This window comes from Leptinotarsa decemlineata, unplaced genomic scaffold (genome assembly GCF_025532065.1).
Source record: "Leptinotarsa decemlineata unplaced genomic scaffold, Ldec_3_MD MMD2_tig00001719_RagTag_RagTag, whole genome shotgun sequence".
In the NCBI taxonomy this organism is placed as follows: Eukaryota; Metazoa; Arthropoda; class Insecta; order Coleoptera; family Chrysomelidae; genus Leptinotarsa; species Leptinotarsa decemlineata.
This window is the reverse complement of record NW_027412569.1, coordinates 2,127,579-2,154,625: the sequence shown is the minus strand read 5'-3', so window position 1 is coordinate 2,154,625 and position 27,047 is coordinate 2,127,579. Positions and strand designations below refer to the sequence as shown.

The 27,047-nt window shown below is 34.3% G+C and overlaps 1 protein-coding gene across 1 annotated transcript; it reads right to left on the bottom strand.

Moving 5' to 3' along the window:
• Positions 1 to 549: 549 nt before the first annotated feature.
• LOC111501876 (uncharacterized) lies at positions 550 to 27,047 on the bottom strand. The gene is made up of 8 exons (XM_023155793.2): positions 26,871 to 27,047; positions 18,663 to 18,795; positions 18,403 to 18,571; positions 12,916 to 13,104; positions 6,353 to 6,594; positions 6,000 to 6,206; positions 3,257 to 3,449; positions 550 to 794 (listed from the first exon to the last, which is right to left on the bottom strand). The coding sequence occupies exons 1-8, from the start codon at positions 26,913 to 26,915 to the stop codon at positions 656 to 658; spliced, it is 1,317 nt and encodes a 438-aa protein (XP_023011561.2). The 5' UTR covers positions 26,916 to 27,047; the 3' UTR covers positions 550 to 655.

Sequence of the window (27,047 nt, the reverse complement as noted above, 5' to 3'; positions counted from 1 at the left end):
CGTTATAGACCCCCCATGTATGGACTCATTCAGGCATGGATGCTCAGTGAATTTGATGGTTGATGAAATGCGGTATATCATTTGTTATAACCTCTGGCGTACATGAGGATTCAGTTGTTGAATCCATCCTGTTCTTATTTCAGAAAAATCATCTCCATCATACAAAATTCTTTCCGTATAGTTTTACAGCTGCCAATATACGCTTCACTCCACTCGGTCATTCTGAAATCTCGTTTTCGATTAGTATCAAAACGAAACCAAGCGAATCAAAGTTAATTTCATCAATAATGAGTTGTTGGCAAATATTGTGAAATAGTCCGAAGTGATCTTTTCTTAACAAATATATCATTGGCAATCAAAGAATATCTTACAAATATCCTCAAAAAAGTCTAGCTAGGAGGCATAGGACGTTTAGTAGACTTTGATATATATTCTTTGGATACAATGAATAATTCCGTGGCATATTTTCGCAGTTTTCAGAATAAACGGCCTCTGGAAACTCATGTAACATCCTCGTTATGACCACGTAATTGATGGTAAATGGGGAAAAAAGATACATTGTCTCTTTATTGAATCCTACTCATTGATTTCAAAATTACAAAAACAGTCTTTTCAAAACTCAACTATAAATTATCTATTCTTTAAAATTAAACTATCACCTCCAGTAGCATGGCCTTGATAATGAGTTTGATCCAAATATGGCATTGACGGCACTAAACGTACAAGCGCCACCTCCAATAACACCAATGGCAATCAGTTCCCAAATGTAGACTCGTTCATATAATGGAATAATTCTGAAACAAATAATATACAAGATGAATAAAAAATGGTATGGAATGGTTCCAAACTTTTGGAACGGACATACTGTGTAGTTTGATTAATAGTTCTGTTGAGACTCTCTCACAAATACATTGAGGGATAGTCATAAAAGAGTGAATTTAAGAAAAATATCCCCATGAAGACGTTCTGAGTATTCAACTTTTTTTTAAGGACAAAGCACAAGCACTACAGGAAAATCCTTGAAGCGCACCAAGAGCGGTGCCTGAGCAAAAGTAGCGATTCTTGTTGGATTTGAATCGCTGAAGATTAATTTCAGTTGGAAAAATGTTCTCAGGAAGTTCATTCCACATAAACGCAGTTCTTCAAATGAAGGGGTTCCCAAACAGTGAAGTTAGAGGTGTACCGAGTTGAACTTCAAAACGATGAGCAGCCACAGTTCGTCGCGTATTTCTGATGTGTACCGCTCTTGGTGAAATCAAATGTGCCAAGTCACTTGAACACCTCCCGTGACAGTATCTATAAAAGAGAGACTAATCTCAAACCTTCCTTCGATGTTCCAGACTATCAAGGTTGCAAGTGAGCCTATGAAGCACTAAAGTCGCTGTATACGGTTTTCTGGTTCGGAACAGTGTTCCAAACTTTCGAGAAGCAGTCTTGGCAATTCCAGCGACATGATCGTGCCAAGACATATTGGTGTCGTGGAATCCAAATGGAATGATCAGAAAAGTGTACTGGCATCAGCAAAGCAATATATTGGGTTCTTGGTTTTTTCCAATAAGTCATTTATATAAAAAAAGGGTTGGAGACAATATGGATCCCTGGGAAACACCAGCGTTGATGGTAAAAGTGTTCGAGAAATATCCGTCCACGGCCACTTGCAGGGAACGTTCTTTTAGGAAACTGGAAAGCCATACATGAAAATGATCCGACAAGCCATAGCATCAAAGTTTGGCCAGCAAACCCTCATGCAACATGGTTTTACTACTGAACTATATTTATGCACAAGTGGATAATAATAACCTGGTTTTTTCATTTTTTTTAGACCTATCAAAAGCATTCGATACTGTTTCTTCCAAATTTCTATTGAAAAAATTACTAGTAATGGGCTTTCCCAATAATATGTTGTGTTGGATAGAATCGTGCATGGAAAATCGTAGTTTGATGGTTAAATGTAATGGAATTACATCAGTTCCTTATGATGTGAAACTAGTTGTTCCACAAGGGTCTGTTCTGGGTCCATTGTTATTCTTGACTTTTATCAATGACTTGCCTGAATTCATATCAGATTGTCACATAACTATGTACGCTGACGATACTACAATCACTGTTTCTGGAAAAAATGAGAATGAATTATCGATGAAAATTAATTTAGTTTTTGACGAATTCAGTAGTTGGTGTCAACGTAACAAACTGATTTAAAATAAATCTAAGTCAGTGCTGATGAAAACATTTGTTGGGAGGGATTTCTGTTGTAATTTGGTCACTTTGAATGACATAAAAATATCGAAAGAAGTTGATTTTCTTGGAACTATTTTAGATGAGAATCTCACCTGGAGAAGTCACATACAAAAAGTGTGCAGTAAACTCAATTCCGCTTATTATTCGATCAAACAGTTAAAACATTATCTAGATAGGTTTGGTTTACTAAATGTTTACTTTGCGAATGCTTACTCCCACATCAGTTTCAACATAATGGCTTGGGGATGTGCAAAGGAATTTTCCAGAGTTTTCATCTCTCAAAAACGACTGATAAGATTGATATTAAACCTGGGGTACCAGGAAAGTTGTAGACCCGTTTTCAAAATTGGAACGCTTGTTGACTGCACCCGCAATTTATATAATGAAATGTGTCATTTTTATGCACTGGAACCTTGAATTGTACATAACGAACATGGCGAGTATCACGGTCGTGATACTCGCCATGCTACTGCTCTCAGGGTCCCTTCACATAAGAGTGATAATTTCAAAAAATCTCCATTATATAATACCATACATTTATATATATATATATATATATATATATATATATATATATATATATATTTGACTACGGCACATTTTTTATTTATTTTTTTATTATCATTTTATATATCTATATGTACCCATACCTTTGTATATGCAAATATTAATTTTTATTTAAGCTTTGATTCCATAATTTTATCCATGAGTGACGTACTGTTCTTTGTAATTAATCACTGACCTACCATATATACGCTATGTATCACAAATAATAATAATAATAATGATCGGCTTCATTCATAGAATAATTACAAATTAAACACAGTGAAACAATCGATGAAAGGCGAAGTTCAGCTTATGCTGTTTTTCAACTTAACCTAAATGATGAATAAATATTATTATTATTATCATGCCACACTCGGTAAAAGGTCTTAGCAATATCAAGCAAACTGGTTATCGAAAATTTAAAAAACCGAAAAAATATGCACGTTTAGTTCTAAATGAAGGATTCTCATACCTTCTCGGCCAATCTTGACTTTCCATATCAGATAATTTCATGTAGAAATAAGGTGGAAAAACGAATGTCAACAGTGTTATAGTAGATCCACCAATTAGTGAGAGGATTTTTCCAAATTGAGGGACTGTTTCTCCCACCAGAATTACCATCGCCATGATCATGGATCTCCAAAAGCATCTCTTCAAACTGAAATCTGAATCAGAACATTAATTGATATTGATGGAGAAATATTAAGAGTGATACAAATTGTTCTAAGAATATCACATACAAAGTGATTTAATTAAATGTTTTTTCTCCCTTTCTTTAGAATGTTTTCACATTTTTGTTTATTGATGGAGAAATAGAAAGCCAAAATACGTTTTCTTATAATGTATGTATTTGGAAGATATTTACCAACATTATATTGCCATTTGCTCTGGGGGTGTAGATGTAATTGACACTTATTTGGATTTGCGAAATCATTGCCCTGTATGTTGTTTTATGATCAAAATATAAAACTAATTTCAATAGGAGTACCATTGATATTTATTTCAACAACTTTATAGAATTATAAATATTATGAAATAAATTTCAAAATATTAATCTCCTTTAACTGCCTACAAAGTAGGGTGTGGTAAACGTCTTCTGGAAAACAACTACTTCCTCGGTTAATACCACGCTGGATATTGAATTATATCCGATAGACATTTGTGCAAGATTCCTCACAGAGGTTAGTCTCGCAGGTTAATGTTTTTATCACGCATTCGATAGTTTAGGTACCTATTTTTCTGGGAGTTGATTTTAAATCTGTGGAATTATTCCTTCAGAGAAAGTAAAGTTATTTTCAACCAATAGGTAATAAAAAATACCTTTCTGAAAATTGTCTGGTTTTCATAATGTGATATTCAAAAAATATATCTATTTCACTATTGGAAAATTTGAATTGAGGGTTGCATGTAATTTGTGAAATAACAGAGTATCTGATTAGTTTAACGGTGGAGTTTATATAAAATATTTGAATAAAAATATTGTTACAAATCATGCCCTAAAGAAAATAAAGCCGGCCGCCACTGGTAGCTATAACCAATCGCGACGTAGCTAGGAACGCGCGAATATACGATGTTCCGTGCCACTCTGGAAGCAGTGAGAATAATGCTACCGATTTCGATTGAACTTCGGCGAAATTTCTACTGCATTCGATTACGATATATAAACGCTAGCTTCGAGCATATCGACAGACACAGTCAAGTGTCCCCTTTATTACATATGTGTAGGATTTTGAGGTTATCCTACACATATGTATTAAAGGGAAGAAAATCAATCTGTTGGAAGCCATGGAAATTAACAAATCAATTATATACCCTTAATATATACCCCTAACGGTGTTGAATTTTATACTTGGCACCCTGAAAGAGAATCGGGTTGTTATACAGATGCTCTCGTATTGATGTCAAACTTTCAAAAATATGCACAATCAATCAATCAATCATTTATTGAATCAGTTCTTCTTCAAAATCACATTAGACAAAAAAAACATGACATCATTATGAAATACTGGCTGATTGAACAGGTCAAACAAACATAAAAAAGTCAATATAAAACATACATAAAAAAAAGTTAATAAGCTACATTCAAATTAGGATTCAAGGAGAAACTCATCCATAGAATAGTATGCTTTTTGCAATAGAAAAATCTTGAGTCGCCTTTTAAGCTTTTAAGCCTTTTAAGCACTAAGCTTATTAAATAGCTTAACCCTAATGCACACGGGGTGATTCTTTGATACTGTCAATCTACTATAAGGTTGTTGTAGTTGAGAGTGAGAGTTATTTCTGGTGAAATGTTCATGGATTTGTTCATTTCTAGGAATAACTGAAACATTGTTTTTTATATATACCAATGTTCGATAGATATAAAAACTAGGCATTGTTAATAAACTATAACGAATGTATAATGGCCTGCAGTGTTCACTCAAAGATGCTCCAGCCAGAATTCTGATTACCTTTTTCTGAATAACGAAAACTTCATCAGCTCTAGCTGATAAGCCCCTCTGTTCCAAACCATAGGAAATTACTGACTGAATTAAACTGTGGTATAAAAGCTTGAGAACATCAAGAGAGACTGTTTGTTTTAACCGACGTAGTAGGTAAATATATATGTTAACTGAGCTTTAGTTTGACACTATCAACATGGAACTTCCAGGTAAGTTTATTATCAATATCATCACCTAAGAATTTAGTACACTTAACTTGATGTAAAGTTACATTATTTCATCTAACCAAATAGCTTTTATCAATTGTTGTATTTTTAGTAACAAAGTTGAGCATTTGATATTCAGTAGAAATAAGCAGCAGGTCATTTATAGAACACCACTCAGAAATTTGATCGGTTACTTCATTAGCTTTGACAATTACTCAGGCCATAGTTCCCGCAGAAACTAAGATGTTAGTATCTTCCGCAAAAATAACAGCAATGGAAGCTTTGAACAAAATTCCGGAAGATCATTTATAAAAACCAAAAATAGAAGGGGTGCCAAAATAGAGCCTTGAGGTACCCTTCTTGATATACATTTTATTTCAAAATTCACACAATCTTTTATTTCCGAACATTTCTTCAAATACGAACCCGACAGTAAACTCAGTGTCACGAGTTTTTGCGATAAGATATGCTTTTTGATATTCTTGCCGTATTTTTCAAAGAGTGTTCTGTAACTATTCTATTTAAAAGATGAAGTCGTTGCAGATGTGTCATGCGACTAGGTACTTACTTTTAGACATATTAAAAGATTCTTCCACATCCTGAAATACTGGATTCATGACTATCAAAAAGGCGAAAATTAAATGAATAGCCATGAGGATATTTCCAATATCAATTAATCTACTTTTTGTTAGAGATAATGCCAAATTTGTATTGACTCCCTCTCCGTAAACTGCATATCCTCCATAAGAAATGGGAAAGTAGAGAAGCATTATTACTGAAAATAAAGTTAATTGGGAGTTATTATTGTTCAAGTGAGGTACTACTATTTGGAATATTGAAAAATATTTTCACCTCAAAGGGAAAAACAGAGAAATGAATCATTCAACTCATATTATAATTTTTGAAGTGATGCATTCTTACCGATGAAAGCCATTGTAACACTCTTCGAAAAACTATTTTTATTCTTCATGTCGTTCTGGATTGTGGGAAACGTTGATGCTCCTCCAAAGGCGAATAATATCGTTCCGAATGAAATAAAAAAATCGTGGAAACCATGGATTTTTCTGGGAACTCTATCGACAGATTTAGCGTCCACTATTATTTGAAACAAGAAAATCAGACAAGCTCCAACAGTAGTGAGAATTGCCCCCAAACCTACAAATCTAAGAAAAAGTACGAGTATAGATGTTTCCATATCAAAAGATAAATACTTATTCAATAAATGTTGATGGATGTAGCCGTGGTAGGAAATGTGGTAGGAAATCATAATAAAGAAAGAAGAATTGAACCTTTCTATGTTTTTCACCACATTTCATTGTAAGTAACAATACTGCAGTTTCATCCTATAAGGATATTTTCAAACTTATACTGAAAATGTCCTTATAGGACGAAACTGCAGTACTGTTAGTTACAAATAAAAATGGTAAAAAACATAGAAAGTTTCAATTCTCCTTTCATCATTAATAAATATTGATTGGTGGTCATTGAAAAAGACATTTATCAGACAATTCCAACTTCAATTCAGGATTGGCATATTATCAGTATCTCGGTGACCTTGTCGGATTAGATTGAGCATAGGAAAAATATTTTTTCTATAAGGAATGAAGGATTAAATAAGTCAGGTGAGGTTTATCAAATTCGAGTTAAGAGAAGCTCAGATTATGGTATGATTTTAAGATGAAAAAGTGGATGAAGTGGACCTTCATCCTTCCTTTGAAGATATTTTTTTTAAATAAGGTATATAACATTGAAAGAGGTACAGGGTGAGTCAACAAGATTCCCTCGGTCCATCGCTATCAGAGGAAACAATTTTTCGAACTGCTCAATTTTGTTTTGCAGTTATATCGATGAATACTATTTTTCAAAATCATTTTCTCGCATACTGAATGATTCAGTCGAGCGTGACCAACCAAAGTTTTTTTTTTAAATAGAACACCCAGTATATGAATACATCATTCGATTCCATAATTTTTTCAAGGAATTTTTGTTTTCAAATTTCCATTGCGAGATTTCCAAGTTATTCTAGAATCGCTAGTACATTAACCTTCGTCTTTCCACGTCGGTAAAATTACGTGAATTCCCATGTGGGGTCCATTCGTACCCCAGAGAAACAAATTGGTGTATTTAATTTTTACTATAAGAAAATTATTTAACATCTTCAATTTACACAATTTTATTACATCAAAAAGTATATCGAACATAAATATAATGTTTGTCATTGAATTAAACAAAATGAAAATGAAAAATACATTCTTGGACCAAAAACTAGTCTGAAATTTTTTGACATTGTATGCAAATTACTTTCTTGACATAATGTTCAGCACATACAAAACTTTTGCATTGCTTGCAAAATTGCCTTGATTTACGATCTTTATTTCGACAACATAAATAGCAATGTCCACTTGAAGGTCTTTCATAGGATGCTTCTATTTGCATCTTCACCGGCGCCAACTCTGGCACGACATCTTGCATGTACTGATTCAATGTCTTACTCAATCGTATTCCCTCATTATATCGCCTGATAATATTTTCTTTTACTAAAGCCTCTCCTAGATCTAGAAAAAAGTAACGTCTATTGTCTTTTCCTCTAGTTGTTTCCAGGTACTTGATACCCTATAAGATGTAAGTATTAAGGCCAGAAATATTCAATATTTGCCCAAACACTGCCATTGGCCAACGGTTGCATATTCTTCGAGCAGATTGTTTTACCATCTTATCTGTAGTATCTACTGTACCTTTTGTATTATTATCATGCAGTATAATATCTGGCTTGTTTTTCAATGTTTTATCAGCAACAGCATCATCATGATGTTCAGTTGGTAGTAGAATAACCGTATGGTCTTTTGTATAAGCAAACATGCTGGAATATATGGGCTTGAACGATTTCGGTAGTAACTCGTTAGGAATACATGCTTAATTTTTTCGCAAAGTACCACAAAGACTTAGTCCTTTTTGTGATAGTTTTTCCGTCAGTGGTAGGCTTGTAAAAAAAGTATCTGTAGTTATGCCAAACCCAGAGCCAAGTGGTTCAATAAGGTCGAGGACAACAATAAAACAGATGGCACAGATTCCCACGCGGGGTACGAATGTACCCCAAGCTGAACATAATTTATTCATTGTCAATTCGACAAATCGTTGCCGATTTCATGAACCGTATACTATTTGCAATACCCCAAACGACACAAAATAAAATTAGCCAAACAGGACGGGCGCTAATTTTAAAATTATAACAAAAAATATGTATCTGGGGTACAGCTATACCCCACCCGGGAAGACGTAGGTTAACATTTTTCATACCTACTAATGATAGTTAGCGGTTTCAACGGTAAGAAATGCGTAAAAAATCTGAAGAATATCTATACTGCTTTTATCTTCAAAAACCCAGTCATCCATGACTGACATCAAAAGTTTGCTTTGCGTGTGGATTGGATCATGTTTTGGAGGAAAATGACGGAAAGTGCCTTGCATCTAGGATTTACAAAGAGAAGTTCCCCGAAAGGAGTTGACCAGATGGAAGGGCATTTCAGGCTCTAAAAACAATATTTGAAGGAACTGGTAATGTCAAAAACGAGAAGTTCGAAGGTATCTGCCCTGTAACAAATGAAGAGAATACATTTAAAATTGCTCTTCACCTTGTTGAAAATTACCACGTGAGTACGCGAGACCTGAGCAGGGAATGGGAATTTTTTTAAACCAGCGTGTCTCGAATGATATGAGCAAGCAAATTTCATCCTTACCACATGCAATTGATGCAAGAGTTAAGAATAAGAGTTTTTGAAAAACGTGTTCAATTTTATCAATGCGGCTTAGAAAAGATCAACCAGGAAATTGTTTTTTCGATTTCGACTTTTCATTAAAATGGAACTATCAATCGGCATAACATGCATCATTATGTAACGGAAAACCCCCATTTTGTTTGTTGCCTGAACCATCAACAGCGTCACTGAATGTTTGGGGTGGAATTTTTGGAAACTTAGTTAATGGTTCGTATTTTTGAATGGGCATCCGACTGGAAAAAATATATATTTGATTTCTTCGTTTGGCATGACTTTTCGAATTCATTGGGATGTGGCTACAACCAGACGGTGCACCACCACATTCCAAAACTTTGGTATGGGAATATCTTAACGATCATTTCAATCAAAAATGGATAGGTAGGGGTGGGCCTGTGGCATGGCGTCCCAGATCACCTGACCAGCCCAAAACGGATTTTTTATGGAGGTTTATCAAATGGATTGTCTTCCAAACTCCTCCAACATCTATAGAAGGCATGAAACGAAGAATCACTAGAGCTTTCCAGAGGATATGCTGGAACGTGTAGAGAATTCGTTTGAAAAAAGACTGACATTATGTGTTGCAGAAAATGGTCGCCATTTTGAACATCTTTTGTACTTTTGTTTTAAAGGTAAATCCAACTGTGTGCGAAGTTATCCAACATCAAGGTCATAAGTCATATCAAAGAAGGCTATTCTCTTCAGCCGAAACAAATTTTAAGATTCTTTAAGATTGTCTAGGAACTGAATAATTTAAATACAGATTGGATTTTCATATTGATCTGCCATTCATTTTGAATAAGCAATTCGAATTATTTTCAGGTTCATCTGAGAAGGCAAACATGGCCAAATCACGAGAGGAAACGGAACTGTCGATGCCGGCATGGCTAAAAAGGGTGAAGGAAGGGAAGGACGTAAAATCAACGAAAAAGTTTCAATACATAATTTATTATATGTTATTATTTGCAATAGATATGCAATAGATATTTTGAAATGTTCAATATTTTCTTAATTTTCTCGAGGCAATCTGACCTAATAAATAAAAAGTTAATAATTTTTAGGCTATATAAGCGCATGACGGAAATAAATAGAACATCCTGTGAATATCTTTTTGAGCTTCTGATTATGTCCATGAAATGTTCTCAAATGGACGTCCTAAAGACGTTCTATAAATGTCTATTCGAAGACCTGAAATTTTCTATTATGGACGTCCTAAAGACATCCTGATTATTAACAATGGACGTTACAAAGACGTCCATAATATGTCCACGTCAGTAAAACGGACATTTTGAGGATGTCCTGAATGTCCAAGCGGGACGTTTCAAAAACGTCCATAAGACGTATTTGTGGTATCTGGGATGCGGTCGTTTCTTTGCAATTTTGGCCCTCAAACGCTCCAGTAACGCTATATAATATTCACTGTTGATGGTATTTCTCTTATCAAGATAGTCGATGAATATTACACCAAGCTCAACCTAAAATACCCAGGCCATAACCTTTCCAGTCGATTGTTGTGCTTTCGGGCGCTTTGCAAGAGGTTCACCAGTTGCTCTCCACTCAGATGACGATCATTTTGATTCCGGAGTGAAGAGATGGATCCAAGTTTCATCCACTGTCACATATCGACGCGAAAATTCCGGTTTGTTATATTCAAACATGGACAAACACTGCTCAGAATCATCAAGACGTTCTTGTTTTTAGTCAACAGAGAGCTCGCGCGGCACCCACTTTGAAGAGAGACTTTTCATAGTCGAGTGCTCATGCAATATAAAGTCAACATGTTTTCTTTGATATCTTTACAATGTCAGTTAACTCGCGCAACTTCACTTTTCGATCATTAATATCATTGACATCGTGCCGCCTAAAAAAATCTCTTGTATTTCTGTAAAGTCAACCGTTTTCAGACTAGAGCGCTGAGAAAGCGAGTAGAATACACTCACATAGGGTATTGTATACCGTATACATATAAGGCATCGACTCTATTGCTTTTTATTAATGTATTCAAGTTTTTTTTTAAACTTCTAACTTCTACTCGGGCGTTTTGTGCCAAATATACTTATATTTCAGAGGTTTCGTTAATAGTTAATAGTTTAAACAGCAATTCAAAAATCAATAAATAATACTACAATTATCGTTGGCGAAGACATAGATCTATTGGTACTTCTCATAGCACGCACACAAATACTTAATCAACCTACATCCATTTTTTTAAGAAACCAGGGAAAAACAATGTTGAAACAAAAATATACTCGACTGAGAGCATCAACAAGTATCCACACTGCAAGAAAAATATTCTTTTTCTACGTGCTATGACCGGATGTGACACAACTTCAACACTTTTTTGGAAAGGAAAAATTAAAGTCATGAAAATGTTTGAAAAAAGACCCGAGTTACACAATTCTGCAGAAATATTCTAACAAAAAAATTGCGCTCAAGATGCCCTTGTCAATGCTGGAATACATTTTCTACTAGCAATGTACGGTGCTCCAAAATCAGAAAATTCAATTGACAATTACAGATACTGCAGCTTTGCTAAACTAACAAGACAAAGCACAGCTGTGAAATGTCAATTATTACCACCCACTTCTTCAGCAGCTCAACAGCATATTTATCGAGCCTATTATCAAATACAAACCTGGCTAGGAAAAAAAAATGATCCAAAACAGTGGGGTTGGGAGTTGAAAAATAATATATTACAACCAATAACAACTTTATTGCCACCAGCACCCGATGATCTACTAAACACAATCTTTTGTGATTGTACAAAAGGTCGTGACGGCAAATGTGGATGTAAAAAAATTGGATTCAGATGCTCTAAAGCTTGTGGACATTGTCGTGGTCAGTCATGCTTAAACGCAGAGTCCACTAGTGAAGAAAATAATGAAGATGTTGATTTAAATACAGCACTAAGTCCACTCGATGTTTTGTCAGCAACTTTTGATGAAGTTGAAATTGAGGATATCGACGACGAATGAATATAAAAGAAAAGTATATACAAATTTTGTTTTCCTATTTTTCAATGTTCAAAAAAAACTTTCATTACAGTTCATGGATTATGCCTACGGGGAAAACCATGTAAAAAAAACGTGCTTTGCATTCTACCTCAAAGGTGGTGCGGAAACGAGTGCATCATCATAATGTAGTCACACTCTCAGCGCTCTAGTCCGAAAACGGTTGACTTTACAAAAAAAATGCAGAAGACATTTTTTGTAGATAATCGTATGAGGAATCATTTTCATAATGACCTTTATTGACCTCCGAGTCATAGATCGCGAGATATTCCCGAAAAACTGATTTTCGTGACCTTTTGACCCTTATAACTTTTTTAGCCGGCACGATATCAATGTCGATTTTAGACATCTTCATTAAAACGCCATAGTGAAGGTGTATACAATTCAGCTCAGTAGGAATTTTTCCGCAGATAAAATCTTAAATGACTGGACTATGAAGGTTGGTACACATCTGTGTTAGGCGCGAGACTTTTCTGCCCATATAGTACACATCTTCGTGAAGAGTTTTTTTGGAATGAATTGCTTTCTTCCTTTCTTTAAAAGTTTTCCACATTTTTTGTATAAAGAAGTAGAAAGCCAAAACCTTTCTTCTCCAAAGCATATAAAATATTTCATAAAAACTGATGAAACAATTTCTAGCCATTGAACATACCATCAGTATAATTATAAATAATTACTATAGGATATTATTTTCACTGACCTGAAATCTTTTGGAGAGCTCAACCATATCATAGGTGTAATACTTAAGGCGATCAACAGAAAGTAAGCACATTCAGTCATTTCAGGAAATACATCCAGCAGGAGCTCTTGAATAATTTGAGAAGATAATAGAAGATATACGGTTCCAGCGCCAAAAAGGGTTATTCTCACACATATGGATACGATGGAGCTATAAATAATAAATAGTTATGTTACTCAATAGCTGTTGGATGAAAATATATACATACAGTGCATTTCTTTAATGTCCCCCTTTCATTTCTTGAACGGGTCAACTCAAAAAATTGAAATATGGAATAGTGAAATTGATGCATGAATACTTTATTTTGAAGTGACATTGACAGATGAAACTTTCAAGATGGCGACTGGGCGCCATCTGGGAAAAAATTGACTAGAAAGGGGGTCTTATGACACATCATTTTGAAGCTCCTGACGAATACTTCACAACTCTAGAATATGAAGTCAATATCTTCACCGACTACAAAATGGCGGAACATTTAATAATTTCCTGAAGACAAACACATTAATATCGATATTTCAAAAAATATTCCTTTTTATCTGCCACATGGTCATTCCAACAACCCGATAAGATTTGTTAAGTTATTTTCTGAAAACGTCAAAAAAATATCAGTACGACAATGAACAATCATTGTTCAGTTAGAATATTCTCATTTTTAGTTTTCGATTTTACTAGTAGAAAAGTACCACGTCAACAATCTCTAAAATGGTCAATTCTCGTTCTTTGGAAAAAAAAATTGAAGCGATTTTTATTTACGGTGCGATGCGTAACTTCCGAATCGTTCTATCTGTAAAAAAAATTTGAAGGAACTTGTATCCAAATTCACAACTACCTGTAGTGTACATAACAAAAAGCCCCCAGGTCATCCGTCCATTCCGAAAGAATAGCAAGTGCAAATAACTGGTGAGATGGTAGTAAATCCTGAACAGTCTACCTATTCCGTCGCGAATGTTTGTGAGGTGTCTACTTCTACTGTGTGTAGAATTTTGACGAGGAAAGGTATCATCCATGCAAAATTTAAATGGTACACCAATTAACTGAAGATGTCCCTGATCGAAGAACAGAATTCTGCGAAATCATGACGGAAACCATAGCAATGCATCCTACAATTCCTACCTATCTCCACAAGCTTATTACCTCATATTATGTAGTTAACTGTCAATGTATTCGGGCAATTATTAAAAGTTCCGCCATTTTGTAGTAGTTGAAGATATTGACATTATATTCAAGGCTTGTGAAGCATTTATCAGGAGCTTCAAAAATGATGTGTCACAAGACCCCCTTTCCATTTAATATTTTTCCCAGATGGAGCCCAGTCGCCATTTTGAAAGTTTCATTTGTCAATTTCACTTCAAAATAAAGTATTCATGCATTGATTTCATTATCACAAATTTCAATTTTTTGAGTTGACCCGTTCAAAAAATAAAAGAGGGGGCGTTAAAGAAATGCACTGTATTGTTACCATTTGTTTGCATTTTTGTCTTTCCAAAAGTGACATCATAGACAAATATAGGTATCATCCAAAAGGCAAAAAGGATATTTGATAAAAATTTCAGTGCATAATCCCAGAATCGCTGGGCATGAACACGTCTAGCTTTCAAGGTAATTTTTAACAATGAATAGTGTGATTAGAAGTTAAGAATGTAATCCACTTGTCAGCTTGATAAAAGTGCTGCAGTATTCTGAAAACAGTTATCTCTTAGGAAAAAAACAAATGAGATATATTCAAATATGTTGGTTGCTTCGTTTTTTTGTCAAAAGATTATATTTTCAAGTTTTCACTGAAAAATAATAATAAAAACTATTCACTGTGAATACTGCAGCACGTAATTAGCTGTTTACACGTTTTATTATATGTATACAGGGCGTTCCAACGAAAACTTGACCCCGTTGGAACGCATTGTATGAAAGTTAGGTAATACAGGGAAGTGAAAGAAATTAAACTACCTACTTATTCTAATGGAAATACAAAACATCAAAATAAAATAAAGAATTTGATGTGAATAACAGAATTTGTTTCAACAATTTTGAGGTGTATTGATTCATTTCAATCAATCAATCAATCAAAATATAATTTGTTGTTGAAAAAAACAAAGTAAAATATACACGTACAGAAATAAAATTTAGGCAAAATAATCACAATTATGTAAAATATAAATAAAATAAAAATAAAATTGTTATATAAACAAGCAGTATATAAACATATACATTTATCAATTATTTATTTTATTCGATAGAATAAGTGTCATGAAATAAATAAAATATCAATCATAAAATGTTATTTCAACATTTTGTCAATTTTACGACTTATAATTTAACAGTCTAATCGAGTATCCTATACAGTACTCGTAATAAATTACAGATGACAGTTAACAATTTCATTGGAAGTTGTCATTGTAAAATTAGTGCAAACTATAATAGGGTCTGCTCGAGAGAAGTTTTTTCTGTATTTTCTAAAGCTGTCAATACTATCGTGGCTATTTCTAAAATGAGACGGTAAGTGGTTATACATTTTAACACCGTTATAGAAAATGGAGTCCTTTACTAGGGATGAAGAAGGCAATGGTATTTTAAAATTATTTTTAGATTTTTGGTGAAAGCTATGACACGAAGAAATATATTCAAATTTTTACCTATGTTTGTGTATAATACACGCAGTTTTCATTACAAAGATAGCCACTACTGTCAATATATTTTTCTTTGCAAATAACTGCCTACATGAATTATGCGGTCCTAGTTTGAACACATATCTAATGGCTCTCTTTTGCAGTTTAAGTACTGAATCTAGCAGACTAGAGGTACATACCCCCCAGAAAGGAATGGCATATCTCAGTTGAGATTCGATTAATGCATAATATGCCTTTATAGCCGTGGCAGTACCAAGTTCCTTTGAAATAATTCTCATTGTATAGCACCCTGAGGAGATTTTATTCTTCAATTGGTTGACGTGGGCTTCAAACTTCAATTGACTGTCAATATAAAGGCCCAAAAATGTTGTGCAATCTCTATTTTCAATCTTCTCATTTTCTAGTGGCATATCTTCTAGAGTACATTTGATTTGTTTTTTTTATATTGAAAGAGAGAAGATTTGAGTCGCACCAAGACTTGGTTACATTTATGTCTCTGATTATCTTATTATTCAGATCTTCAACAGTTTTACTATGCCATAAAATGGTGGTGTCGTATGCAAATAAGGTAATTTTTCCAGAAGTATTTATACACAGTAAATCATTTATATATACAAGAAAAAGAGTGGGTCCCAAAACTGATCCTTGTGGCACTCCATAATCTATATTAATATATTTTGAAGTTACATCACTTTTTACGACTTGACTGCTCCCAGTTAGGTAGGAGTCGAACCAATCCGAAGTAACTCCCTCACAGCCGTGGCAATGTAGTTTCCGCCAAAAGTATTTTGTGGTCTACACAGTCAAAAGCCTTCTTTAGGTCACAAAATACTGCTGCAGCTACATCTCCGGCATTTATATCTGAATATACCTCATACAGGAAGGAAACATTTGCATCTTGGGTGTTCTTTTTAGCCTGGAATCCGAAATGATTTTCTTTGATGATTTCATGGGCAATAAGGAATTCATTGAGCCTTTTCTTCACTAGTTTTTCAATTATTTTTAACGACTTGAGCATCGAAGTTCTGCCTCATCCACCATACTCCCCAGACCTTTCACTAACCGACTGCCATCTTTTCATGTAGTTCGATAACTTTCTCATCGGTAGAACCTTAGCCAATCAGGACCAGGCAAAAACGGCCTTCATCGACTTATCGGATCCCGAGCACACATGTTTTATATTGACGGACTTACTCGACTTGTGTTACATTGAAAAAAATGCAGTGATTCAAATGACTTCGATTTCGAATAAATTGTATGAGTATTCATTGAGATATTACAGTTTAAAGTAGACTCATCGAAAGGGTAGTCGTTGCTGACTAGTTAGGAATGAAACTAACAAATTGTGGGGCTTTGCAGCAAATGAAAGAGTACTCTTTAAAGTTTGTCCAACCTTTCGGAAATTTAATAAATTGTTTCCATCATCAGGGAAGCTACAAAATTGTGGGTGTAAGTAATATTAAGAAATAAATGAATGGTTAGACTTACAACTTCGTTGAGGATATTTCATACGATGGTTATATAAAATATAGTGTTGGATAAAATATTGGTTAGGATTGACAGACAGTTGACATGACATATGTCAGTGGTTATAGTCATAAATTAGTCATAAAATTTTTGAAAATGGCTCCAAAATGGGACCCGAAACGTCGAATACAAAACTCCAGACGCGGTTCAACCCGAACTCAACGACAACATACTACTGACCACGGAAACCTATCCGAAAATATTTGAGAGAGGTTAATGCAGTCAAGCTGCTGGAAAATAATTCTATGAAAGTCAAAAATTCAATAGATAAATATTATTCTGATCATTTCTATATTGATTTCAATTTAAGAGCCTTCGGAGACAGCTGTTTCAGCCAAATGGGCATCGTCAGTACCGGGCAGGTGGTCCTCGAGGACAAAATGTGCCCCCCCCATGCCCCCTCTCGGGTTGAGTGCCCTGAAGTAGAAGCTTCCCCCCCCGGCTAGTTAGCGAGGAGAAACCTACTACCCCACTCCATCCACCCCTGCTCTCCGAGAAGTCCTCAACTTACTGATTGGCACTTCAGCAAGATTGACATCTGACCTCTCTTGGTCGAAAGTCAGCCTTTAGGTGCTATTCTTTCGCGATCGGTAAAATGTTTCGTCATGGCTATTCCTAACTGAATTTTTGCATGGGGTAAAATGTGAATAACCAAGAAAAGTATTTGATAAAAATAACTGCGTAAACCTAGCGAGACATAAGTGGAACCATCTATTGGTGTGTCACCCAAGTCATCAACTTGCCAAGTTTCTATGTCAGTGTTGGTGGTTTGACCAATCAACCGACAACTGCGGTAGCAGAAATTTGGTAAGCTAACCTGGAATGCCATCGGAAAACGAATCCACATGTTTCCAGAAATGATATGAAATCGAGAAAGATTAATGCAGTCAACCTGCTGGAAAATAATTCCATGAAAATCAAAAGATTAATAAAAAATACTATTCTGATCATTCCCATATTGATTTCAATTTAAGAGCCACCGGTAGACAGCTGTTTCAGCCTATTGGGCATCGTCAGTACCGGACAGGCGGTCCTCGATTAAAGACAAAATGGGAATAACCAAGAAAAGTACTTGATGAAAATAACTGTGTAAACGCAAGAGAGACATAATTGAACCCAACTATTGGTGGGACACCCAAGTCACATTGCCAAGTTTTTATGTCAGTGTTAGTGGTATGACCAATCAACCGACAACTGCGGTATCAGAAATTTGAGAATCTATTCTGGAATGTCATCGAAAAACAATTCCAAAAAACTACTAAAGGTTGCTTTATTGGTGGCAATATACTAAACTTACCTACCAAATTTTCCAATTGCCCTGAGAGCAATCACAGAATATGGATTCCGTGTAGGTATTCTGTGTTCGGGATATCTTTGTTCAACAATCTGCCAGCAGTTGCCCAGCCTGATACCCCCATAAGCGGCATTGAAACAAAAAAGTAGCAAAAGAACTACTCCCACTGGCCCTAAAAATTATAAATAATGATTTCCTAGATTCAGCAATACATACAAAATTGCCGCTGAATTTCATTTATATGATAGGTGTTAAAAACTGACCTGTATTCACTAATGCTTGTGGTAGTGCTAAAATTCCACTTCCAGCCATCTCTCCTGCTATAAATAGTGCCGCCGAAATAAGTCCCAATCCTTTGGTATTTTCTTCGGCGGTTTCTTCACTTGTGGATTGCGACTAGTAACCAAACAGAAAGAGAAGAATAATTATATCTACTTTGAAACCACAGTTAAATTTTACGAAACTCAACTTTTCTAACATTCAATGATTCGCTACATTTAGAGAGTTTATCTGCTAATGGAAAGAACCAATAAAGGGGTAGACTAATTTAATAATACCATTTAGCAGGTAGTAGAGTTTTTTCATCCGTTCAAAATTTGAAATTTTCTAGTAGGTGTATAGTTCAAGTAAACGATATAGTGCAACCTACCTTCCAACAGACCCCTTTTAATAATAGAGGGTGTAACTGAATAAGTGTAAAACATTCAAGGAGGTGATTCCTCATTGAAAAAAAGATAGGATCTTTCATATAAAGAAACTTCATTGGAGCATTCCTTGTTAAGATACATCCCCTTAAAGGGGGTACATAAAATTTGTATAACAATTTTTTTCACAAGCACTGAAAAAGTCACAATATTGAAATCAACCTGACGTTTTGTACTACCAAAAAGAGGCTTAGCCAGTAATTTATTTGGTTTACCCCATGGTTGTAAGGGGTGGAAAACGCAACCCCTAAAATTTATTTCCAATGTAACTTTTTGTCTTATTATTTGTTTACCATTTAAAAATTTATTTCCGATAGCCTGTTTCATTCTAAACAAAAAATGTCTCCTGGGTTTTTTGCCCACAATAAACCAGTTCGCAGCAAAAAATTATTTTACGAACAACTACAGAGATACATCGTCATAAATGCGAACTGGATTTATTGTTATTTTGTAGTTAGTACCTGCATTAAACGATTAAAGGGTAATAAACAAAACTAATTCATTAATAACAAAACACGACATGTAGAAATCATAATAAATGTTCAATATGTCTACCTTCAGACATTACGCATGCGTCTAGACGTCGGCGCATTGAGCCACGTATTCGCTCCAATGTTCCTGGAGTCTCTCTGATCACCCTGCACGCATCGATGATGCGGTTTCTTAAGCCCTCTACATCGCGAACAGGAGTACGATAACCCAAATGCTGTAAATGGTCCCTAATAGAGAAATCGAGAGGATTGAGATCCGGGGATCGAGCGGGCCAGTTCTGTGGTCCTCCTCGACATATCGACTGATTTGCATATGTTTCAGTTGAATGCTGACGTGCTACTTAACCAAAATGGGCGGGAGCCCCATCATGCATGAAAAACATATCCATTCTGACGCCCAAAGGAACTTCCTCCAGCAGTACTGGATGCACTTCTCTTAAAAATTGAACGTATGCCTCACCATTTAATCGAGGAGGTAGAAAATGAGGCCCAATTAAATCATCCCCAATAACTCCAAGCCATACGTAAAGAGAAAACTGTTCTTGATGATTAGTTTCGACAATAGCGTGAGGGTTTTCATCAGCCCATATGTGGTAATTATGAAAATTAATAATCTTGTCCCGAGAAAAACTACATTCGTCTGTGAATTCTATCGTCTTCAGAAAGTCACAATTTCTCCTAATCATTTCCACCATCCAATTGCAAAATTCAAGACGGTTCGGAAATTCTCGCGGTAACAGTGCCTGTACTCGTTGCAGATGGTAAGGGTATAAGAGTTGTTGATTCAAAATTCGAAATACCGTCATATGATCAACATTTAGCTGGAAAGCAATCTTTCTAGTACTGGTAGTAGGTTGTTCTTCAATCAAATTAAGTACTGCTTCCTCAAGCTGTGGTGTTCGTACTTCTCGATGGCGACCACAATCCTGCGTTCTTTTGTCGAATGAACCATATTCTCGTAATCGTTGATAAAGTCGAGCAAATATTCTATGTGAAGGACGTAACAAGGGAATTATTAAAGTAACAAATTGAGAACATAACAACAACACACAATTAGTATTGATTCAATTTCGAAAATTTACAAACTGACAGCGCCATACCAATTTATTGGTCACTATCGCTAATAGCGACCTACTAGATAGATTAGTGCGCTCGCGCAGATAATTATATATATATATATATATATATATATATATATATATATATATATATATATATATATATATATATATATATATATATATATATTTCTCGAACCATCAGTCCACCCTTTCGTGACAGTGTCGTCAGTGTCATAGAAAATTTGCCGTTGTTCTTGTCTATATTCAGTTATTTGTTCTAAGTATTTCTTACGCAATTACACTATTCTTCTGCTTCTCTTGATGTTTGTTTATTATTTCGAATCTAAATCCTAGTTACTTTATCCAATTCTGAAGAGTTTTATTACAGCAGCACAAGTTTTGGCCGAAAGAATTCAATTTCTTCCTTATGATTTCAGTTGTAGGAATCTCATTGCTTTTGTGACAGTCGTATATTGTTTTTTATGATTTTATCAAATAAACATCTGAAGGTTTTGGTAATCCTGTATCACACCGCGTCTTGCGTTCATAAGGTTTGTTTTTGACTATTTTACGTACAGTTGAAAAAGTAATTTCGGTCAAATCTCATGCTGCTTGTAATAGTTTGTTTCCCTCGAAACCAAACTTGAGATGTATATTCTTATATACATTGAAACATACTCTCTGTGTTTCAATATTCAAATGCATCCGAATCTTATTCACTGGTATCTCTTTTTCGCATTGTTCACCATCGCTATTGGAATCACTTCACTGGAAAACGTCTGCGTTGTTATCACACTCGTTATTAATAGTAGTACCTGTCCAAGGACGCCACATTTCAAACAAAAATTTCAAGTAATTATAACTGCACCAATATCGAATTTCAACACTTAAATCGCGATCAGTTCCTGAACTGAACACGACGGCGATAACCAAGGCCGCATTCCCCGATTTCTATTCGTCACCGTAACATGACTTCAAATGTAATTTTATGACTCCTCAGCCAATCATAAAACTCGGTTAGTAAAAATTATCCAATACGAATCACCAAGTCTACAGTTCACGTGGACTAGTCATTTATATGTATTGGTTTTTTTTGGCCTTCGAGAGTGCCGACAATTTTGAGAGTGCACAATATCGTTTACTTCGACTATACCCCAAAAATCACTCTTCACTGGGAAATGAGGTGAGATCCTCCGTTTACTCCCAAATTATCCCATTTTTGTCTATTTTGTTGGATTGTATTTTATTACTTTGAAATATTGAAATTATGTCACCAAAATGGGTTCTAGTAGGTTTTAATATCTCTTATCAAGAATCAAGTTCACCAGAAAGTTTACCTATGTCCCGGAAAATTGGGAGAAAATCTTACTATTTCGCGATTTTCTTTATTTTTTATACATTATGAGTTCATTTGAGAGTTTATTTTGAAGAAATTGCGGGTTATTTAGGACGCTGAGAATGAATTTTAAGTTGAACCATCAAATAAATGGCATTATCAGAATAACTTCTGAAAATTTCAGAACAACTTTCCTTTATTGAACTGTTGGATTTCTTCCAAGCAAGTTTTAATTTTCGCGCCCATACATGTTCAATATTTTATTTGAAATTTTTTTTCCGTTCACCAGCTGCCGCCCCCTACGAATGACGAGGTCCTTCCTTTCAACGTGCGATTCTTAGCACGGGTTGGAAGGTAGGCAGTGAAAATCGATCGTTCGGCTCGAGGCTCGAACCACCGTTTCACCTGACGGTCGATTGACGCAAATATTGACGCCAACCCAACCGACTACACCTCTTGAAGGAAGAACATCAGAAAACTTTCGAAAATTCAATGAAAATTCGAAATAATTGGTAAAACGTCACCGGAATTATGATAAAGATTCTTTATGGGGATTTTTGAGTTACTTATGATAGGAGGAATCGGAATGGCTGGCGTAAAATGAATCCGATGAAAAAACTTTCCACGCCAGAATGAAAACACGTTAACCCCTTTTCAGGAACTTGTGATGCACTGTTTGAAACCTTTGGTGTAGCAATGAATATTACTGGGGTTCTACCCCAACACCAAACCGTTATTTTAACACCTCGACACGTATTTCGATTCACCAAGTGATTATCTTCAAGAGGAAGATTGGATTCTTGCATTCGAGCGGGGGTTGTTATTTTCAACAGTTCTTGTAGACTGAGAAACATTACATGTAACAATTAACAATAACAATAAATCTTCGAAATAAAATTGATTAAAAATCAATAAAGGACAAAATATCCTTAGAATAGTCCAAGGAATAGTCGCTTAAATTTTTGCCGCATGTTTAATAAACATCCTGTATATAGAGGAATGATTTGAAAAGCCCAATACACAACTTTTATTGCAAATATATCATGATTACGTCTCTTGTTTATCTCAAACTTATATAAACTTACACAAATTGACCTATTTCGGAACTTTTGACAAAAGTCCATAGTTTGCGAAATAATGAATTTGTTTTAAGTTCACAGATAACCATTGAAGAAATATTAAGCTAAAAAATTGTACATTTTGATCTTCCCACAAATGATAATAGAGCAAAAGCATGACAGTTACTTGTGAGGATAAGGATTATCGTAAATCAATCATTCGAGTAACAGACCAGTCACTTTAGCATAAAAAAAGGGTTAACCTAGGAATGAGAGGTGATAAACTAAATATTTGTATATACCTTCATTATGGCGTTCTAAAAGCTGTCTCAGAAGTATCATATAATCTCATGTCTGTACCGGAAGTTATACGGAGTCAAAGGTAAAAAAAAAGGTTTTTCGCGGTTATCTCAGTTTATATTGTTCCAAAGATGTTAACATCTATTATAAAAATTGTAAAATACATTTAGGATAAATTTTATTTGAACCTTTTTTTCATGCGCTCAATCGTTTTTGAGATAGAGAGCGGTAAACGTGCAGCGCTCTGCCGTGCGTACTGTAATCCAAGGTCAACTGTGAATATCTGTGAATATTACCCTCAATTTTGAATAATTTGTATTATTTATCAGTTAATATATTATATTTAACAACATTTTTGTATATCTGTGAATATTACCTTCAATTTTGAATAATTTGTATTATTTATCAGTTAATACATTATATTTAACAATATTTCACAATTCACATATTTTTGCAATATAATAATTTAATAATACTTACCTACTTTGTGTAATTAAAAACTCATTATGAAATAACTATTGTATATTTTAATGTATTGAAAATACATTTCAAATATAAAAGTTTTTAAATACTTCTTCATAGGTACATTATATAGTTACTTCATGAGATAGATGTTCCGTGGTTAAAACTGTTTTTTTTTTTGATTAACTGCTTTCTATTCACTGAGTTTATTCTTGTTTCAGATATCGACATTGACAGACGTATAATTTTTAAAATTATGGCTGATTTGTGTTTAATTTGTGAGAAGCCACTTTCAGAAGGTGATTGTCTTAATGTAGTACGCGGCTTGAAAAGTTTAAAAACTGCTAGTACCGAGAGAAATGACGGTCACATAAACTTCTTAAACACTTTAACTTCTGTCAATGTGCATATTGGGTGTCGAAAAGTGTATATCAGTAAAAATTCTATAGCGGCATCGAAGCGACGCTTGGAAGATTAACATTTAACATCACCCAGTTTACCTCGTAAAAAAAGACATAAAGTGTTTGATTTCAAAAAAATGTGCTTATTTTGTGGCCAAACAGCTGATGCAGCAGCAGAGTCAAGAAAAAATGAAAAGTACCGACGTACGATTAGTAACGTTAGTACTCTACAATTTAAAGACAATGTCATGAAAAAGGCAGAAGAACGAAAGGATTCCTTAGGAGAATCTGTCAAAGATCGTTTACTGTGTGAGTATGACTTGATTGCAAGTTCAAAAATGGTTAGGGCATGCTTTGGAACCCCTGGAATGGGGTTGAATTCTTCAAAATAAATTTCTAGAACCAATGACAACAATATCACCACCAGCTCCCGATGAATTACTTAATACTTTATTTTGTAATTGTAAAAATGGATGTGGTCCACGGTGCGGATGTAGAAAATCGGGGTTGCAATGCACTTTAGCTTGTGGTCAGTGTAATGGGCAAGCTTGCTTCAATGCTGTATCATTGCAAAGTGACAGTGAAGAAGAGAGTGCATTTGACCCTGAAATTCTGGAAGGTCTAGAAACAACGATTCAGGACAACGAAGATGATGACGATGAAACAGAAATTCCTGAACGTCCAGAAGATGAAGAAGCAGAAAACTAATACTTTTTTTACATTATTAAAAATTTAAAGATTTTCACGAAAATTTCATTTTAATTGTCAAACATTTAAAGCTGTTGAATAAAGATGCAATCAAAATATATTGACTCACTTTACTTCCTTAAAATTTCCTTTGAATAAATTAATATAAATGTAAGATATATAATAATGTGATGAGTATAATATATTATCTAACATGTATGTAGAAATGTATACCTTTTAAAGATAAAATACTTGATTATTTTTATATTTCAAATGTATTTTCAATACATCAAAATGTACAATAATTATTTCATAATGAGTTTTTAATTACACAAAGTAGGTAAGTATTATTAAATTGATATATGTGAATTGTAAAATGTTGTCGAATATAATATATCAACTGTTAAATAATACAAATTATTCAAAATTGAGGGTAATATTCACAAATATTCACAGTTGACCTTGGATTACAGTACGCACAGCAGAGCGCTGCGCGTTTACCGCCCTCTATCTCAAAAAGGATCGAACGCATTAAAAAAAGGTTCAAATGAAATTTATCCTAAATTTTATGCTTTACAATTTTTATAATAAATGTTAACATCATTGGAGCAATAGAAACTGAGATAGCCTCGGAAAACTGTATTTTTTACCTTTGACCTCATATAACTTCCGATACAGACACGAGATTATATGAGACTTTCAAGACAGATTTCAGAACGCCATGATAGAGGTATATATGAATATTTAGCTCATTACCTCTCATTCCGAGGTTAATCGTTAAATTAACAGGACTATAATGGTCATTTTTCGCGAGAAGAATAGTATGACTTGTAAAAGGAATATTCCGAACCAAAGTAACATTTTCCAATTTTGTTGTTTCATTCAAATATTGAGTGACGAATTTTTAAAAAATATTAATGTTTTGCAATACGCACAACTGTCAGATCATAGATTAAGTCTAAAATTAGAAAATAATTGAAAAACAACTATAAAGTTATGAATTTGCTCATCTATGATTGGCCTCGAGATAGTGAGTTATGAGTCTCGTGAATTTGTGATTGGTTCGAAGGGTGGGAGATATGCGAAGGGGGAGAGCCAGCATGAGAATATCGGAAACTGTAAGAGAAAGATACGAATTTTTCTAATCATTTACTCTTCTAGTCCTAATTTTATTGGTTTTATTCTGAAACGATAAGACGAAAAGTAGCTCTTATAATCGGAATTATATTCAAAAAAACCAAATGTTGTACCACTAAAATACATTAAATTGATTCATTTTTCATTAGTGAATTCCGAAATTCAATATAATATATTAGTATGGAGAATGGCAACAAATTCCTTATTAAAACTTATTAAAAAACTTCACAACAAAATTATGAGGTGTATATTCAAGTTGAACTACAAGGAGCCTACAATCAACTTGTATTAACAAAAAAAACTATTTGAATTGTCATCTCTAAGTGAATTAAAATTATGTTCTTTCATTCATTTGGTTAAAAATGAACTCAAACATTCAAATCTAACTTTCGAAATCAATGGTGACCAAGCCAACCATTTTATAAGATATTCAGGCAATCTAAAATTGATGAAAATGAACACAAAAAGTGCCAAAAATTCGATTTATTATAAAGGTATCAAGTTTTACAATGAGATACCGAATGCTTTAAACATTGTATGTTTCTTGGGAAAATAAATCGTTACTGATCACTTTATAATAACTACTCTCGAAGTTATACAAGATGAATTCAACAGACTTTTGATTATACGTTTCGTTCCCTAGAAACTACCACCAATTTTTTTATATGGATACGGATTTTTAGTGACAACTTCACTAACGTACCTATCACACATAATTCGAATTTCTTAAGTTAGCAACTTTTTCTTAATTTAAACGATTTTGTACCTTTCTCTTACGGTTTCCGATAATTACCATCTTATCTTGCACACATTGTATAATGAGGATTCGCTTACCTTTTCATTTTTTGTGTTACCACTATCCAAACTGCCGTAATTCATTTTTACATGGGATTAGTTGAAACAGGAATACACAAATAACCACCAAATTTACTAACCATTTGTTGAGAATTGTTATTAGCATAAATGTTTTATACGGACTTATCAGTTTTTATAAACATTTCTTAACGAAAC

Excerpts from the sequence above, each read along its gene's own strand:
- LOC111501876 (XM_023155793.2), bottom strand. The coding sequence starts at position 26,915 with ATGAATTACGGCAGTTTGGATAGTGGTAACACAAAAAATGAAAAG. Across the intron at positions 3,450-5,999 it reads ATCTTTTAATATGTCTAAAA|ATTTCAGTTTGAAGAGATGC; the intron begins GTAAGTACCTAG and ends GTTCTGATTCAG. Across the intron at positions 795-3,256 it reads AGTCAAGATTGGCCGAGAAG|AATTATTCCATTATATGAAC; the intron begins GTATGAGAATCC and ends TATTTGTTTCAG.